At 24.7% G+C, this 18,118-nt stretch overlaps 3 protein-coding genes across 3 annotated transcripts; all 3 read right to left on the bottom strand.

Moving 5' to 3' along the window:
* Window positions 1–2,332: 2,332 nt before the first annotated feature.
* Window positions 2,333–2,892, bottom strand: OCT59_003381 (uncharacterized protein; the record flags this gene model as incomplete). The annotated part of the gene is made up of 5 exons (XM_066145574.1): window positions 2,333–2,343; window positions 2,414–2,473; window positions 2,544–2,606; window positions 2,705–2,758; window positions 2,823–2,892. 5 exons carry the CDS (start codon window positions 2,890–2,892, stop codon window positions 2,333–2,335), a joined length of 258 nt encoding a protein of 85 aa, XP_065996282.1.
* Window positions 2,893–7,664: 4,772 nt separating this feature from the next.
* OCT59_003382 (uncharacterized protein) lies at window positions 7,665–9,054 on the bottom strand (the record flags this gene model as incomplete). Its single annotated transcript, XM_066145575.1, has 6 exons — window positions 7,665–7,853; window positions 7,932–7,975; window positions 8,038–8,104; window positions 8,400–8,521; window positions 8,701–8,827; window positions 9,052–9,054. The coding sequence occupies 6 exons, from the start codon at window positions 9,052–9,054 to the stop codon at window positions 7,665–7,667; spliced, it is 552 nt and encodes a 183-aa protein (XP_065996283.1).
* Window positions 9,055–12,090: 3,036 nt separating this feature from the next.
* On the bottom strand, window positions 12,091–13,528 carry OCT59_003383 (uncharacterized protein; the record flags this gene model as incomplete). The annotated part of the gene is made up of 2 exons (XM_066145576.1): window positions 12,618–13,528; window positions 12,091–12,117 (listed from the first exon to the last, which is right to left on the bottom strand). Exons 1-2 carry the CDS (start codon window positions 13,491–13,493, stop codon window positions 12,091–12,093), a joined length of 903 nt encoding a protein of 300 aa, XP_065996284.1. The 5' UTR covers window positions 13,494–13,528.
* Window positions 13,529–18,118: the final 4,590 nt, after the last annotated feature.

Genomic DNA, 18,118 nt, shown 5'->3' on the forward strand with positions numbered 1-18,118 from the left:
CAGTCAATATTCATCTGAAAAGTTTAAAATTTATACCATTCAATTCGTCTCAATGAGACGAATTCAATTTTACTTTATTAATAGTTGATTAGATCACGAGATTTCTTTTAATAAAAAGCCAAGTCACAAACTCAAAATTAAGCAGTGTTCGGCAAATGACTTGAAATGAACAAATGACTCAAATGACAAGTCATTTGTCATTTGTCATTTGCAACTCAAATGACCTGTCATTTAAGTCATTTGAAAAATATTAAATATTCTGAGAATTTTTATTAATTATTTTGTTTATTTTAATTAAGAAAACAAAAATATTAAAACAAAATTGGTTTAATATATATAATCAAAAAAGTTCCAATAGTAGTAAAGATTTTTTAATCACGTGATTTTGTTATTATTTTACAGGTTATTATTTGTTAATAATATTATTATAGACAGGATTATTTCACTTATAATTATTTCACTAATGATCATTTTATCCACACAGATAAAAGTTAATTGATTTTGCAATAAAATATTTAATTGTAACACATGTAGTTGATCCCATTTTTCACCATTTTTATATATAATTGTTGTCTTTATTTAATCATAAGATGGCCATAATATTTATTTATGCATATAATTATATAATAAAATTATATATAATAAATAACATATCAGATATTATCACTTTAATAATTATGGTTGTGTTATTTATTATTTTCAGATTACAGTAAAAAATAAATAATTTGGTGAAATTGATTCTGTTTGTGATTATTTCGATTACGTCCTTCCTTTTTTGTACATCACGTGATTATAAATTGTCCAATAATCTTTAAATATTTTAATGACAAATGACCAAATGACAAAGGACGCAAATGACAGTCAAATGATACCCAATCATTTGGCATTTGTCATTTCGCGAATAATTCAAATGCCAAATGCCAAATGATGGGGTGTCATTTGACCAAATGACTCCTAATCCGAAAAATGGTCAAATGACCAGGTCATTTCCGAACACTGAAATTAAGCACCCCATAATAAAAAAAGGGTGCTTAATATAAGTCCATTAAATTACAATATTTGTCGATTTTTGAAATGTAAAAAAATTAATTTTTTTTTTATTAATGATTTATTACTTTTAGTTATAAATTATTGATGATATATATATATATATATATATATATAATTTAATGAGACGAATTTAAAGTTTCAAAAGTGAATAAAAATTCCGATTTTGATGATTGCATAATAATTCAATAGCAAACACTATTCAAACAAAATTTATTGCTTTTTTCGTTACATAATGAATTTATAAAAAAATTGAAAATTGACATGATTTAGGTTATTTTTTTCTTTTACAATTGTGTAAATTTTACTATATATAAACAAATTATCACATTTGAAGACTAAATATTGAAAATAATACAATATATATAAGTTTTTATCTACTGTATAAAGAATTTTTTACGGATGATATCACGAAAATAAAACAATAAATTTCGTTTGAAAATTTTTACTGTTGGAATAATATGTATAGTATGTTTATTAGTTAATTTTATAAGAAATACTAAATAGAATTCTTTTATATGTAATATCAGCGCTTGAACATTTTCATATTGTCAACCTTAAAATTTAAATAACATTTTCAAAATGAATATTTTGATTGAAATTGGTTACCAGATTACAGCATGAAACTGGATGTAAATCTAATTAACCTGTTGCACTAAGTGTCACTGATGATTTCAATTTTTGAAAATTGTGAGTGGTTATCTAAATTCTAAATTTATAAGTGACCGGGATATTTATTTCCTGGACTCATATAGATAGCCGGGAAATCTGTTTCACATGTTACAATATTTAATGAGTGACGCGCTCCCGGGATTATCTAGTAATTATTTCAGATAACACTAGGGTTTTTTTCCCGAAGAGAAAAAACCTATTATTTCCAGCTTTCATATGAAATAAATAATACTAAACCATTTTTGAAAATGGCTGATGAATAATAATCATTTATATATTACATAATATCATCAAAATTGTATAACGTAAAATTCTGTGATTTAACATAATAATCAAATAAAAGATTATAATCTGTCAATTAAAATAAATTTTCTTAACTTAAATTTTACACATTTTTTGTCACTCGTGTATGATATTTTATAATGATGAAATACATTTATAAATTTATAATAATAAATATTTAATAATTGAATAATCCTATAAAAAAATAAGAATGACTAAATTATTTAAATTACAAACTAAGAATCTTCCTATTACTCTATAATCTTAGTGTTTAAATAATTCAACGTAAAATAAATGAATTTGAATTCATATCGTCAAATTGTAAATTAATTTAAGATTCATCTATAAAATACATAGATTAGTAAGTAAACGTAATTTATTATTTTAATATATTATTAAATAATAAACAAACCATCGAGAATTTCTGTTTTATCTTGTTCTGAATGAAGACTTGGATTATTTTGTACTTCATCTGTAAAAGTAAAATAAATTAGAATAATGACCTAATTTATATTATAAATAATTTAATAAATATGGCTTACCATTAGTACCAATATTTGATCGTCGTTGCATAAATTCTTCCTCATAGTCATTTTGAACGTCTACTATTATCAATAAATCAAATTTATTAATATATTCATCAACAAAATATTATAAGAAAATTAGAATCAATATATAAATATTTTAATTTTTAAGGCTTTACCATTCTCTATTTTTAATTTTTTCGATAATCTGGGTGATTCTTTACTATCATTATCTAAAATTAAAATATACAAAAATTAGTATTTATTTATTATTAAACACTAATAAGAATAAATTACCATTGGAACTAATTGGTATATATTGATTACTCGATTTACTTAGATTACTAGCTATAATAATATGAATCATTTAATATTTTATTGTATAAAATAAAAATATAATTTTAATAAATACTTACCATTACTAGAAATACTAAAATCATATGATCTACTGATATAAAATGCTATTTTTTTAAAAAAAGAGAGATAATCTATTAATTAATAAGGAACTTATACTAAAACATTATTATCTTTATATTACCTTTTTGTTCTTCTATTATTATTTATAAAAAGAAGATATTATTAATAATACTAATAGATTAAATTAATAATATATATGAAATAATTATACCTTCTGCTGCATTTTTTGGTTCAGGTAGGTTTTCAAATTTATAAATTTTACTTGTAAATGATTTACTATCTATGTCAATTTTTTCTTTATCTACTTTTGCTATTAATTGAGGTAATTCATTTGGATTGTTTTGATAATATGTTTTAATTTCACTTATTTTATCAAAAAGTGTATCAATATCAGGTCTTTTTAATGGATTAGCATCCCAGCATTGTTCCATTAAACTTTTATATTCTGAAGGAATTTCTGATATGATTTTTGGTCTTATACCATCAATAATATTAAATGCAAGAATACAATCATGTTCATAATTCATAAATGGAGGTTGTCCAAATGAAATTTCCCACATGAGCATTGCAATACTATAAATATCAGATTTAAAAGTATATCCTCTTCCAATAATAATTTCAGGTGCTATGTAAGGAAGATTTCCATATATGCTTGTTGATGGTTTATCTGCAGGACCACAAAATCCAAGATCACTAATTCGCCAACAGTCATTGAGCTGTGAATATAATATATTTCCAGAATGTAAATCTCTATGAATTGAATTCTCTTTATGAATATAATAAAGTGCATTAATTATTTCAAAGGTAATTCTAATTCTTTCATTCCATGTAAGTTGATTATGATTTTGTTGCAAATATTCTCTTAAATTCATATTAAACCTTTCTATTACAAGCATATAATTTCCATTTGATGGATTTTTTGTTAAACCAAAACATTGAGCAATTTCTGAATTTTTGTTGCTTAAAGTTAAATGTGATTTAGCCTTTAAGAAATAATAAATTTATTATTAATAATTAAATTTTAAAATTAAGTTCTTTATATATCTTAAGTTACAAACCTCTTCAAACCAATTTTGACTGGCATTTTCAACATTTTTTAATTCTTTAAGTATTACAACATGGGTTCCAGATCTTATTAATTGTTGTTCTTTAGAATCCCATTCTTCATATCCACCATCAATCCAATCTGCTGTATAAATCTCTGAGAATCCGCCTTTTGTCAGATATTTAATATTTTCTAAATTATTATATGGAATCCATTCAATAATTCTACTTGGTATAGATGTTTCCATTTGGCAATTTTTTATTAAATTATCAATAACATTATTTTCAGAAGTCCAATTTGAAAAATTATATTTTAAATAATTTCGAACACAATATTCACAATATAATGTAGCTAAACATTTTTGGTTACAATTTTCACAAACTCTTCTTGTCCCTTCATTGTAAATAATTTTATCTCGGTCATAATATTTATTATTTTTTCTTATTGCTTCAGTTTTTTCTTCTTCTGTAAGAGATTCATCAGCAAGAATGAATTGTTCACAAAATTTATATTGTTTATGAAGGCCAATACAAATACTATAATCAATTGACAAATATGCTCTCGTAAGTGCTGCTTCTATTAATTCTCTTCGGATTAATTTAGACATTTTTGTAAAAAAAAAAATTTTTTTAATAATGTAAAAAAAAAAAACAAAGTTTCCAACTTTCCATTGACGGTAAAACTGGTGCGACCAACAAAATTTAGTATTGTCTACTGATCTACCTGTCATTAGGGATTGGAATCGATTATCATTATTAGAATCGATTTTAGAATCGATTAATCGTCGATTAATCGTTAATCGAAATTATACTACTGTCGGTCACGTGACTATCAAATTATTAAGATCGACATAAAAAATTTCCTTATTGGGAATTTTGTACAACATAACTTGAATTTCATTGGACAACAAAATTTCCTTTTTTGGATTTTGTTAATGTCACGTGACATCGACCTAACTTCTTATTAACGGACTACCCCAAAATGTCACGAAACGGCCGGCATTAAGAAATTAAGAAATTAACTATGTGACAAATAATGAGTGACAAATAAGCCAATACTTGTAGGGTACGCAGGAGAAATCTTATTAACGTTACTGCGCCACAATAAGTAAATTCGATTTTTATTCGATAATCGATTTAAAATCGATTCTTATCGATTTTCGATAAATTCGATTATTGTAAAATCGATTCCAATCCCTACCTGTCATGTGCTACATTGTCATCTGATCATAAGCAAATTAAATAACTTTCCATTTAACCATTTTTATTTATTTATTTTTTTCTTATAAAAGCATGACGTAAAAATATAGAGGCACTAATAACATTGAAGATTGTACAAAAAAAAAAATTTTAAAATTATTTCTGCGAAATTAATGAAATGTATTTCTAAAAATGATGCTTTTAGAAAACAGAATTTATTAATCAAATCCTCATAAAATTCAATACTGTATATCAACCACATTATAAAGTCATAAATAAAATTTCAAATCTATTTCTGATTGACTATGATATCAATAAATTCCAGTATCATGTTTAATAATAAGTTACATGTCGATAAATTTTTTTTTTAAACTAATATAATATCATCATCTTTTTTTCTCTCTTAAATTCAACTAAATTAATAATTTTAATAAAATTAATATTACTTATATTTAATTGTGCCTAATTTTTACTTTTAGTTATTATGTTTAATGAGTCGAAATTCAAAGTTTCAAAAATAGAAATCAAAAAATTCAATTTTGATGATTAAATCAAAGCTAATTTATTGTATAATGAGTTTATAAATTTAAAAATTAAAGTATTACGATGATAATATACATCCCTTTTGAATACAATGACATGATAGATGACAGTATCTATTTTATGAGAACTTTCTGTTTGTCACTTTATATTCACTTTTTATTGCAAAAAAAAGGAAAGAAGAGTAAAAAGGGATATCGGTCAATAGGAATTCCTAGTAGTAAGTGTTAAACTGTGAAAAATTATAATTTATAACCGCCATTTACGTAAAATTCTGAAGAATATCCTGATGATTCACAAACTTTAAAAAAAAATTATTTCAATTTTTAATCTAGATAACTTCCAGATTACTCATTATAGGCATAATAATATTGCATCTAATACATTACTAAATCAAAATAATTCAATCATTCGGTAATAAAAAACTTATTTCTTCAAATTATGTTTATGAAATTTTATCATAGTTTTTAAATTTTCATTTGTCTCTTCGTTTTTATAATTATATTAATTATATTTAATTTGTTAGGATTTGCTGATAAAATTAATTTCTACTTTCACTGCAAATTATATAAAAAAGTGCCATTTTGCCACTCCGGTTAGCCAATCTTGTGCGAATATAAGCAAGAATCAGGCGAAAATCAAACAAAAATTCTAATAAAATTTCAAATACAGTATACAGTATTAATATTACGCGCCATTTATTTGTGCTCATACCATTATTTGCATCATCGATATTTACAAAACAAACTCATACATTCCACAAAGTAATAATAAAGTAGATTTGTTAATCAGCATTTTAATCTTCACCGAGAAAATCTCTGACCATCACTACACAGTATCATAAATAATTTCCCATGATAATATATACTGAATTCTCTGATGTTTGGGGCAAAATCGTACTTACGAAATAAAAATTGGAAATAGTGTATATATTTTTTTATCTCATCACTAATATCCCAAATTTACGCTATACTATCATAGGTTTGAAATTACTTAATTTACGAGAAATTCTTTTGCAGAAATTAGCATATCTTCTTTGTAATTTACAGTATGTTAAAATCAATATTTAATTACCTTAACGATGTAAAAGAAGTTGAAGCATATTTAGAAAAGTTCTATTGATATAGCTATCACGTTAATAATACTAGATTATTATATGTATCTGTCAGTATCTATGTCTTGTGTCTTTGTATATGAATATTTTGCTATAAAGGTTAATTTTATTTTTTTCTTAACAGGATAAAGGGATTATTTGTAATTAATTATTATCATACTATTATTTCATAACAAATTTATATAACTTTTTTATTACTTTTAAGCGGCAGGTTGGCCAAAAGTAATCCATCATTCCCTTTTAGTAAACGAAAAAAAATTGTATTAAATAATATTAATAGATACTAATGACAGGTTCATGAAACAAAATTTTTTTAAATCTAGAATTTGTAGAATATTATTATTATTTTTTTTTGTGAGAATGTGAGAAAAGTCTTTTGATATTTTAGGTTGGAACCGGTTTCTCATTACTCAAGGTCATGGGTACTACTACTTTGGGCGGGTACTAACCAGAGTTAAATTTAATTTTGACTGAAATAATTGGCTCTGATCAAATTAGGACAATTTTTATCCAGGCTATAACCCTTAGCTGGAACACATGATTAAACAGTTATTTCATAAAAGTAATATAAGAAAATTTCACGTAATATTTCTGAGTTTATTAAATTTTATTTAACATTTAGTACAATGAGTTAGATATAATTAACAAATAAGTCATCGTTATCTGTTATAATTTTAGTCGATTGGCAAAGTAGCAATACATCGATAAAATAAGTTTATAATTGAAGGTAGCTTTGTTTACAAATCCAAAGTCTATATTATATTTTATTTTTTGTATAAGGAAAATATTAATTCGTTGCAAATAAATAAATAAGGCAAATATATTTACAAATAATTATGATTTCCTACCTTTATAAAAAAGTCATTATATATATTACCAATAATTTCAATAGAATTAATAATTTGCCTTATTTCAGCCAATTCTTCAGAACTAAGTTTAACTTTTACTGCTTCAACATTTCCTTCAAAATGTTTAATTTTTCTTGTACCAGGAATAACAATCATATTATCTCCCTGTGAAAAGTATATAAAACTTTATATTTAAAAAAAAAATGTTATGATATAAAAAATGTAATAAACATTGATATTTACCTGAGCTAGAATCCAAGATAAACAAAGTTGTCCTGGAGTTACGCCTTTCTTTTCCGCAAATCATTAAATTTATGTACAATTTCCAAATTTTTATTGAAATTTTCACCTTGAAAATGTGGAATCAATCTTCTAAAATCATCTGATTTAAAATCATCGATAGACTTATATCTTCCCTAAAAAAAATATACATATATTTGTAAATCGGTACATTTCATAAAATACAAAGACAATTTAAAAATGATAAATACTGTTAGAATCCGCGTCCAAGTGGACTATAAGCCACTATAGTGACACCTAAATCACGAAAAGCTTCCATAATTCCACTTATTTCAATATCAAGTGTCTAAGGACTATATTCAATCTTAAAAATAATTTTAATTTTTAATACAGATTGAAAAGGGTTATTATTAGTTATGTTGAATATTAAAAATAATGTCTGTCAATATTATATATAAAAATTGAACTTACTTGAACTGCGACAATAGGATGAACTTTATAAGCACGTTGAAGAGTTTCTGCAGAACATTCAGAAAGACTAATATATTTAATTTTTCCTTCTTTAACAAGTTCTGCTAGAGCGCAAATAGTATCTTCAATGGTTTTACAAAAATCATAAATTAATAGTTCATTATTTCAATTCTTGTCAATATCATGTAAATCCTAAAATAACTTTTTTACTTACGTATTAGGATCTACAATAAAGATCGATATAATCCACTCCAAATCTTTTTAGAGTTTTCGCAAGATTAATGAACGTATTCTGGTTTACCTGATACACTAAATTCGCCATTTGGACCTCGAACGATGCCAAAATTTGTACAAAGAAACAATTCATTATGACGATCTTTAAGAACTTTTAAAAGGAGAATTTCATTAGCTCCATTATCACAAATATCCTTTATATTTTAAATTAACAAATTCAATATATCATTTTCGTTATTCTAAGCTAAATTATTAGAAAGTTTAAATACAAACAGCAGAATCCCAAAATGTACATCCTAAATCAATTGCTTGATTCAATACTTTAATATTTTCTTGTTTATCGGCTGAGCTGTAAGTAAGTTGTTAAAAGATTATATAATTAATGATGTTGATACTCGATACCAATTGATGAACACACCATGCCAATTACGGAAATTTTTACGCCAGTTTTACTAAATTAATGAAGTAACTTTTTTTTTTAAAAAAAAATAAAATAAAATAATTCGACTGAGGTTAATAATAATAATATATATTTTTACGAATTGAATCGTATAGTGAATTTGAGAAGTATTTATTGTTATTTATTGATGCACAAGAATCCAAAAAAGAAACCGCCAGGTAAATTTTTGGACATGGTGATGCGATCCAAAATTTGTCCATCCGGACAATCCACCTTCAATCGGTTCGAATTCAGATAGCGAATAATTTTCTGGATGCATCATCATCCAGCATGGATAAATCTGCGTTTATTCGTTATCCATTGGTATAATAGAGAACATCAGAGTTAAGTAATTTCCTCAACTTTGTTTTTTACAACCATCTTCAATCATTTTTTTACAGCTATTTAAAAAAACCGCAAGTCAGAATCACGTGATTATAATGCTGGCCAGGGCTATTAATGTTCTGCCAACACCTTTGATATCTGGATATCCGTAGTCGGATGTAACGTACGGATAGTATGACTAGCCCCAGCAAATCGCATATTCTAATTAAGTTATAAAATTCATATTTATTATTTTTTTAACTACAATTCCAAAGTAATTTATCAAAGAGTAATAATAGAAAAAAATCCTAAAAAAGAATAGTCAGATTTAAAGGTAGGATAAGTCTGGGATAAAATATGGATTTATGACAAAAGTATATTACATAATTGGATCAATTTAAATTCTCCCTTTATTAATGCATTCCAGTTAATTTTTTATAGTGATGATAATAAAAATCTTATTTTCAGAAGTAAAAGACAAATATTATGATAGAAAAAAAAATGGTATATTTTACCTTAGATTTCTTTGTTTGTTTGCTTTTTGTAATGTTTTTTACAGGGCTTAATAAAGAAATGCGTGTTACCAATTAAAAAATCCGCAGTAATTGAGGACCCAGCAGAAATACATATATAAGGGTCAGGTGGCGAAAATTTTTTTTACTGTACACATAATTGACACCTGATATTGAAAATCACAAAAATTAAGCAAATAAAATTTCAGACATTAAGTTATAAATTATTTTATCATGAATTCTATATTATTTATAAAACCAAATACTAATGTGAAAAAATGGAATTTATTCTAATTTATCATTTTTTCAATAATATTTTTCTAAAATTTCACTTTTTAACCCTTAGAAATTTCTTTCAATTAATACTAAATATTACGATGCGGTTAACGTACAGTAAATATATTATATATAGATTATCCAAAAATATGTAAACTAATTTTTACATGTAAAAATTTTGATAAAAAATACGCAATCTTGATGAGGACCTAACTATGGGTGAAAAATTCTTAAATTGTACGCAAATCAAAACTTTACTCCGTCTAATTCCACTATGATGGACGATTGGTCGATTGGTCGATTGGACGATGCATCTGTGCACCTACCCCTGTATATATATTTCTGGGTCCTAGTAATTGAAGTAAATATGGTATTTGATCAACATGAAGCTATGATAAATATGTTCAAGTTCCAAACTTGAAATTTTGCGCCTTCTTTCTTAAAAAAAAAAAATGACGGCTTCAAAATTTTTGACAGAATTATCCAACGATTACAAAAAGCTTTTTGAAGAAGAAATAGGATATGACGTTATTATTTATGCTGGAGAAGAACCGAATGTAAAAGAAATTCATGCTCATTCAAATATTTTGTGTATCAGGTCTCAATATTTTCGTACTGCATTTTCTAATGAATGGGCTGAAAAAAAAGATGGAAAATTTATTTTAAGGAAACCAAATATTTTACCTCACTTATTTAATATCATTCTAAGGTAATGTATAATTATAAAAAAATTTTAAAATTTTTATTTGATATTTATTTAACATTATATTTATTTACAATTATTAAAAATTAGATTTATTTATTATGGAAATATTGAATTGAAAGATTTACAAGGATCAGATGTTTTAAAACTATTAATTGCAGTAGATGAACTTAATATTCAACAATTAATTTCTCATATTCAAGAATATTTGATTGAGCATCAGACTGAATTTTTAAATCAAAATCCTGCTGGTATTCTAGAAACTGTTTATCAACATGAAACTTTCACAGATTTATGGAATTTTTGTCTTGAAAAAATTTGTGAAGAACCCGAAATTTTATTTAATTCTGATAAATTTATTAATTTAAAGGCTCCTTTATTGGAATTATTATTAAAACGAGATGACTTAAATATGGATGAAATTAAAATTTGGGAAAACTTATTGAAATGGTGCTTTGCTCAACAAAATATGATTGATGATCCAACAAAGTGGAGCAAAGACGAAGTTACAAAGATTGAAAGATCATTACACAGATTTATTCCTCTAATTAGATTTTATGATATCAAACCTGCAGATTTCTTTTATAAAGTTTATTGTTATAAGGAAACCTTACCTCAAGATTTAATTCACAATCTTTTAGAATTTCATATAGTTCCTAACATGAAACCTAAAATTAATGTACCACCTTCAAGAAAACCAAATTTAAAAGTTAAACTTGATTCAAATTTAATTGAATCAAAACACATTCCTTTATTTGCTTCATGGATTGATAAAAAAGATACCTCTTATAGTGTAAATGGTATCCCTTATGAATTTAAGTTATTATATCGTTCAAGTAGAGATGGGTTTAGCGCTACATCATTTCACAAAAATTGTGATAATAAAGGAGCTACTATTTGGATGGCAAAAATTCAAGGTTCAACTCAATTAATTGGAGGATACAATCCACTTGATTGGAATAGAAGTGGTAACTACAAAAATACTTTAGATAGTTTTCTATTTAATTTCCCAGATGGAAAAGACATTTCCACTGCAAAATTAGGATATGTTAACTATGCAAATTGTGCTATTTGCTGCAGTAGTAATCAAGGTCCTAGTATGGGTAATTTAGATTGCAAAAGTTCTAATAGTAATTGGGAATTTCATACTGATTGGAGTGGTTACCCTAACATAAATATTCCAGAAACTTTTACAGTGGATTGTTATGAAGTATTCCAAGTAATAAGATGCTAAAATATAATTATAAAATTTGATTTTAACAAGAAAGAATTTTTTATTAGATAAAATTTTCTTTTCAAATTAGTAAATATCAAAATTTTTTTCACTAAAATTTATATATTATTGTATTGGCGATTTCTATTTGTACACGGGGTGTTCAAACACGGGTTTCCAAAAAAGTAAATTTCCTATGCTGATCATTTAATGTTGGGCAGAATTAAATTTAACGAAAACAGGAAAAAAAAGAATTTGTTAAATAATCAAAATTGGCATTCAAAATCAAACTTTCACGCTTTAAGTAAACTTGCAGAACAGACAAAAATACACATACTTCATGTTCCTTTTAAAATTATAATTATTAAAAAATTTTTTTTACATAACTTTTTAATAAAGTCACGTGATACGCGTATGAACACCCCGTGTAAATTAAGAAATTCTCAATATAAAATTCTTTTAAATTTCTTCCATTATTTTCCAAGAATTTAATTAAATAATCATTTCTTGGAGATACTTCAATGAATTTTAATAATTGTAATTGAGAAAAAGTAATATATTGTAATTTTTTGAAATCTTCAAAACAATCATTATTGAAAAATGCTAGTCTAAGTTCTTTTAAATTTGTAAGTTTAGCAATAAATGATAATGACATATAATGATTTCTTCCACAAATAAGTAAGTTGTCCAAGGTATCAGGAAGTTTTTCTAACAAAATTAAGTCTTTCAATTCTTTATTACTAACATGTGTTATTTCCAATTCTTTTAAATTTTTCTGTGTAGAAATCAAATCTGTTAATCCATTTGAAATGTCTTTTTCAAAAGATAATTTTAATCTTTGTATATTGTGACATATTTCAGATAACTGAGTAAAAAATTCAGTATTAAGATTTGGATAACAACATAATTCTGAAAGATTTTTTAAACAATCTTTTGCTTCAGGATATGATGTAAAAGCTGTTGAAAGTCTGCTTGTTGTAATGTATAATTCTTTTAAAGAAAAATTCTGACTCATGAGTAATTTTAATATTTCTTGTGACACTACATGTGTCTTATTTTTTAAATTGTGATATGGAAAAGGTAGTTGCTTTTTAATAAGCTTTCTAATATTACAATTTATATCATCAATTGATAAAAATTTACAAAATGATGCATAATTAAACATTGGAGGTTTGGAATTTAATATTGAAATTCCATTCTCATGTAAAATTTTTTTTGATTCATTTGGAAGACAAGTGAATAAAGTGTTATAATTTATAATATCCGTCCATAAAATCCTGACAGAAATTTCACACCAAAGGCGATTGACTAATAAGCAAGAATATAAAGTATTTTTATCTTTTTCTAAGTGTTCAAAAATTTCGATAAGATAATCAACATAAAATTGTGGCATTTTAACGAATATAGGGTTTAAGTAGTATACTGTATATGGCGTACATATTACAATTTACATATTTATTTATTTGTCATCGGCTACACAATTTTTTTTATTTTTTTTCATTGGCTACACAATAGATTTCTAGAAGCCGGATAAATTTGGATTGATTATCCGGTTTTGCACGTAAGTTTACCAAAATTTGCCGCAGCCGCAGTAAATTTGCGATTAATTCAATATTATATTGGTCCACATTTGCAATTCAACATAAAATATCAATTTTGAAAGTGATATATTGTGAGAAAGTTGTTTTTTAAAGATGCATATTCAAATGCATTTAATATTTTTTTTTGTAGTAATTTTAAAAAAGAAATTCTTCCATGCACGTTAGAATAAGAATATAATTAATTAACTCTTGATCGTGAAGTACGCCCTTATCAGAAATACCTAAAACTATTACAAAGAAATGGAGATGAAATGTATGGTCAAAGTTTGTAAAAATGAAGTATTTGAGTTATGAATAATTTTAATATTTCTTGTGATTTTATATTATACTAATATTTAAACTTTGTGATGAAATGGATTTTGATTTTTAGGAAGTAACTCGAAATTGTAATAAACTTTTTCAGCTTGGTAATAAAAATTCTTTATTTGAATAAAAAAAAAAAGAACTCTAAAATGTTATAAAAATATTGTATAAATCGTTTAAAGTAATTTTATTTATTATAAATAATCGTTAATCAATAATTTTTATCATATACCTATTTATAAGAAAATATAATATTAATTAATGTTAAACTATTAAAATTCCTTTTTAAAATTTATTATTAATTGACTCTAAATTCTTAATATTGTGTCTTAAATATATAAAATATTTATATATTCAAATATAAATTATTCGCCTCAGAAAACAGTTTTCTATTAAAAGTTAAAATTGTATAGATAGAAAAAATACTTCATGGCAAAAGGGTATAAAATAGGAAAATTTTCTTTTCTTTCTTTCCATCATGTGAATGGATTTGCTTTCTAAGTCAAATTCTTCTTGATCTAGATTAGATATTCAGTAGCCTCAGCACACACAGGAGGAGTGGGTTTCTTTAACATAATTAATATTGAGTATACTATATTATTACTAGCTCCTATATTTGATTCATTTTTCTGTAACCTTTTTGGAATCAGATATAAAGGATAACCTCTTTATTCTAAGGTCTAAAAGGCTATAAAGAATTAAATTTGGATCTTGGAGATGTTTAGCATTGATGAGACTTACTGTATACTGCACTACATGTATGGAGTTGATAAGTTACAAAAGTAGAGTGTGAAGTGTGAACCAAAATTTATTATGCCCTATTAAAATAATCATGGTTGCAATTTATCATAATTTATTTTGACTAGGTTATGGATATTATTTTACACTTACGAATAAAAAAAAGATCATAACTTTATATTCTATTCTATTTATACTTTCTTAATATACATTGCTCAATGTCCAATTGTCCATTACATCTATTAAATATTATAAATAACTAGTTTTGATACATAACAATCTGAAAAGTTATCAAACTTTTCATTTCTAATTCTATTGTTTTCTCTTTTTATTTTATTGCAATAAAACGTTACTAAAAGTGGCAGAATCAACTGTAAATTATTTGTAATTTTAATACCACTAAGTTATATTATTTGATGAATATCTGGGTTTACTTGGCAATTTGCATGTAGATTTAATCAATAAAGGTAAGGGTTTTTTTTCGGACACACTAAGACCATATCTCAATTAGGGATGGCAACGGTGATTTCTTCTATAATTTTTAACAAAGTGATTCGGATTAAAACATAATTAAGATTATAAATATCCTGTAATTAATATTAAAATATGTAATGAAACTTTATTCTTATTACATTAAATTTCAATTTCATTTAATGGAATTTAAAAAATTTTATTAACAAAATCGTCCAGAAATACACCAACAATCACCATCTGTACTTAGAACAAATTCGTTAGCTATCTATTATTTATGGTTTCAAAAATATTATTTTAATCTATTAATTTAAACTACTGACTTTTGCTTATTTATGAGCTCAGTTTATATTATACTGTAGTATTGATTTTTTAAATTGAAATTTAGAATATAAAAATATCATTGAGTAAATTAAATTATAAGGGTATTACTAAATATCACCACCACCAGTGGTGAATTTAAGATGTAATGCCGGCCAGTGTTTTATTAGATTTTTAATAATTCTAGTATGGTGACAATCACCGCTGATGAGCTTTAGCATTAAAATTTTATAAAGGATAAAATAAAACACTTAAATTAAAAATTTCCAATTTTTAAAATATTTATTGCTCTAACCTTAATGTTTAAATAAATAAATGAAATTTAATTTATAAGATAATATACAAAATAACGAATTTTTATCAAAGTTATAAAATGATGGTGATCTGTACATCCACCGCTTTCCTGATATGTAGGTTTGATGGTCAACAAATCTGAAATGCGTTTACGTTTTGCAGCTAAAAAGATTTAATTTTTTCAAAAAAAAAATTACAAAAAGAGGTATGTAGTTTTGTAGTCAGTGAACCCTGCAACAAAGAGTATTATAAATCATGGCAAATATCTAATAAACTGTAGAAATTAACTACTAACATACATGAGCGACTGTCCACCGATAAAAATCCATATACGAATCGTTTGATCGCGGTCATGAATATTTGATTATTTTTAAAGAATAAATACAGTCCATCGTTTGATTGAGAATTATTAGAAATAATAATTTCTTTCTTTTTTATTTTTTAAAGATATTTATAGCAATTTATTTGTGATTGTACCACATACGCCAGATAGAGTGAATGATACGCGTATAGCCGCGCACGTTATATCGTAAAATTTATTATTTTTATTTATCAACTGGAATTATCAAAAACTTAAAAATAAAATATTGCCTCGCAATTAAGTATTAAGCAAGACTTTTCTTGGCGGCATAATTAAGTAAAAGTAACCTAAACCAAGCACACTAATTTTTTCTCATATATAAGAAGCTTTCTCATTTTAATCGTTTCATTATAAATTTATTGTAATAATTTTCTTATTTTACTATATTATTTTAAGAAAATTAATGTCAAGCGTAATTTTAGGTTATAAAAGTCTCGAATAATAATCAATATAAAAAACGGTATATTAAATTCAGGATCTTTACCATATAATTAATTAAAATATTTTTAACTGTTCTTTTGATTTATATATATACAGTAATTTCTATATAAATAGGAAACATAGAACGTCTACATTCAGTTATCAAATAATAATAATTTAATTTGTACTTAAACAAATTAGTTTTTTAGAAGCAATCAGCCAATCACTTTATAAGAATTATTTGCGTCTAACTAATATATGGATTCATCTGTTGTTAATTAAATTATACTTTAAGCATTAAATTTAGTTTTGTTCAAAAATTGGAAATCAGTTAAAAAATCCATAAATTGTACGCAAACCAAAATCTAACCCTGTAGAAAATTTCTATGATGGTGACGCAATAATGCACCCTATCTCTACATATATACTTCGGGTCCTGTTTTGCGTCTATTTTACTTTTTAGTACTTTTAATACAAATGTTTGAAGCAACTAGAAAAATATATTGATAGGTTTATTTGGTAAGTAATGTTATTTAATTGCATATTTCAATTGGTATTTTTTAAATATAAAGGTTTATTTAAATTTGCATATTTTTAATAAAAATTTGGCAGATGATCTATGTATAATATACGCACAATATTTCAACTCATCATCTCACTTTGAATAATATTTGTCATATTGGACCAACTAATGTATCAGTTGAAGAAAATATATTGAAGCTATTGAGAAATGAAAAACAGTATTATATGGTTATTTTGGTCGAAAAGACAATTGAAAAAATACAATAGCAATATTTTTTTGCTTTTAATAACAGATAATATTTTTATTTTTATTTTTATTTTTATTTTTATTTTTTATTTTTAATATGTAGACGAGAACTGAGGTTTGATAAAATTAATGTTTGATCAACCATCACACGATAATAAAGCCAAGTAATTGCCTAATTGGTTGCTTACTATTTGGAGTTAGGTGTAAATTTTGCGTACTGGCCGGTCCTTTCAAAACCGCAGTAATTAAAAATCTTATTTCCAGTTTAATACAAGATCATCATAAACAAATATAAATAATGATTCTCCCTAAACTTTAAACTTCTATTACTTTTTCCGACTATTTATTGAAAAACAATGTCATCAAAATTTTGGGCAGAGTTGTCTAACGATTACGAGAAACTTTTTGAAACTGAAATTGGATATGATGTTATTATTTATGCCGGGGAAGAACCAAATGTCAAAGAAATTCATTCTCATTCAAATATTTTGTGCATTAGGTCCCAATACTTTCGTTCTGCATTTTCTAATGAATGGGCTGAAAAAAGAGATGGAAAATTTATATTCAGAAAACCGAATATTTCGCCACAATTATTTAATATCATTCTTAGGTAATTTATAATAATTTTTTTTATTAATAAAATATAATCAATATTTCTAATTATTATTATATTTAGGTTTATTTATTGTGGAAATATTGAATTAGAAAAATTACAAGGTTCCGACGTATTGAAATTATTG

This window comes from Rhizophagus irregularis, chromosome 11 (genome assembly GCF_026210795.1).
Source record: "Rhizophagus irregularis chromosome 11, complete sequence".
NCBI lineage: Eukaryota > Fungi > Glomeromycota > Glomeromycetes > Glomerales > Glomeraceae > Rhizophagus > Rhizophagus irregularis.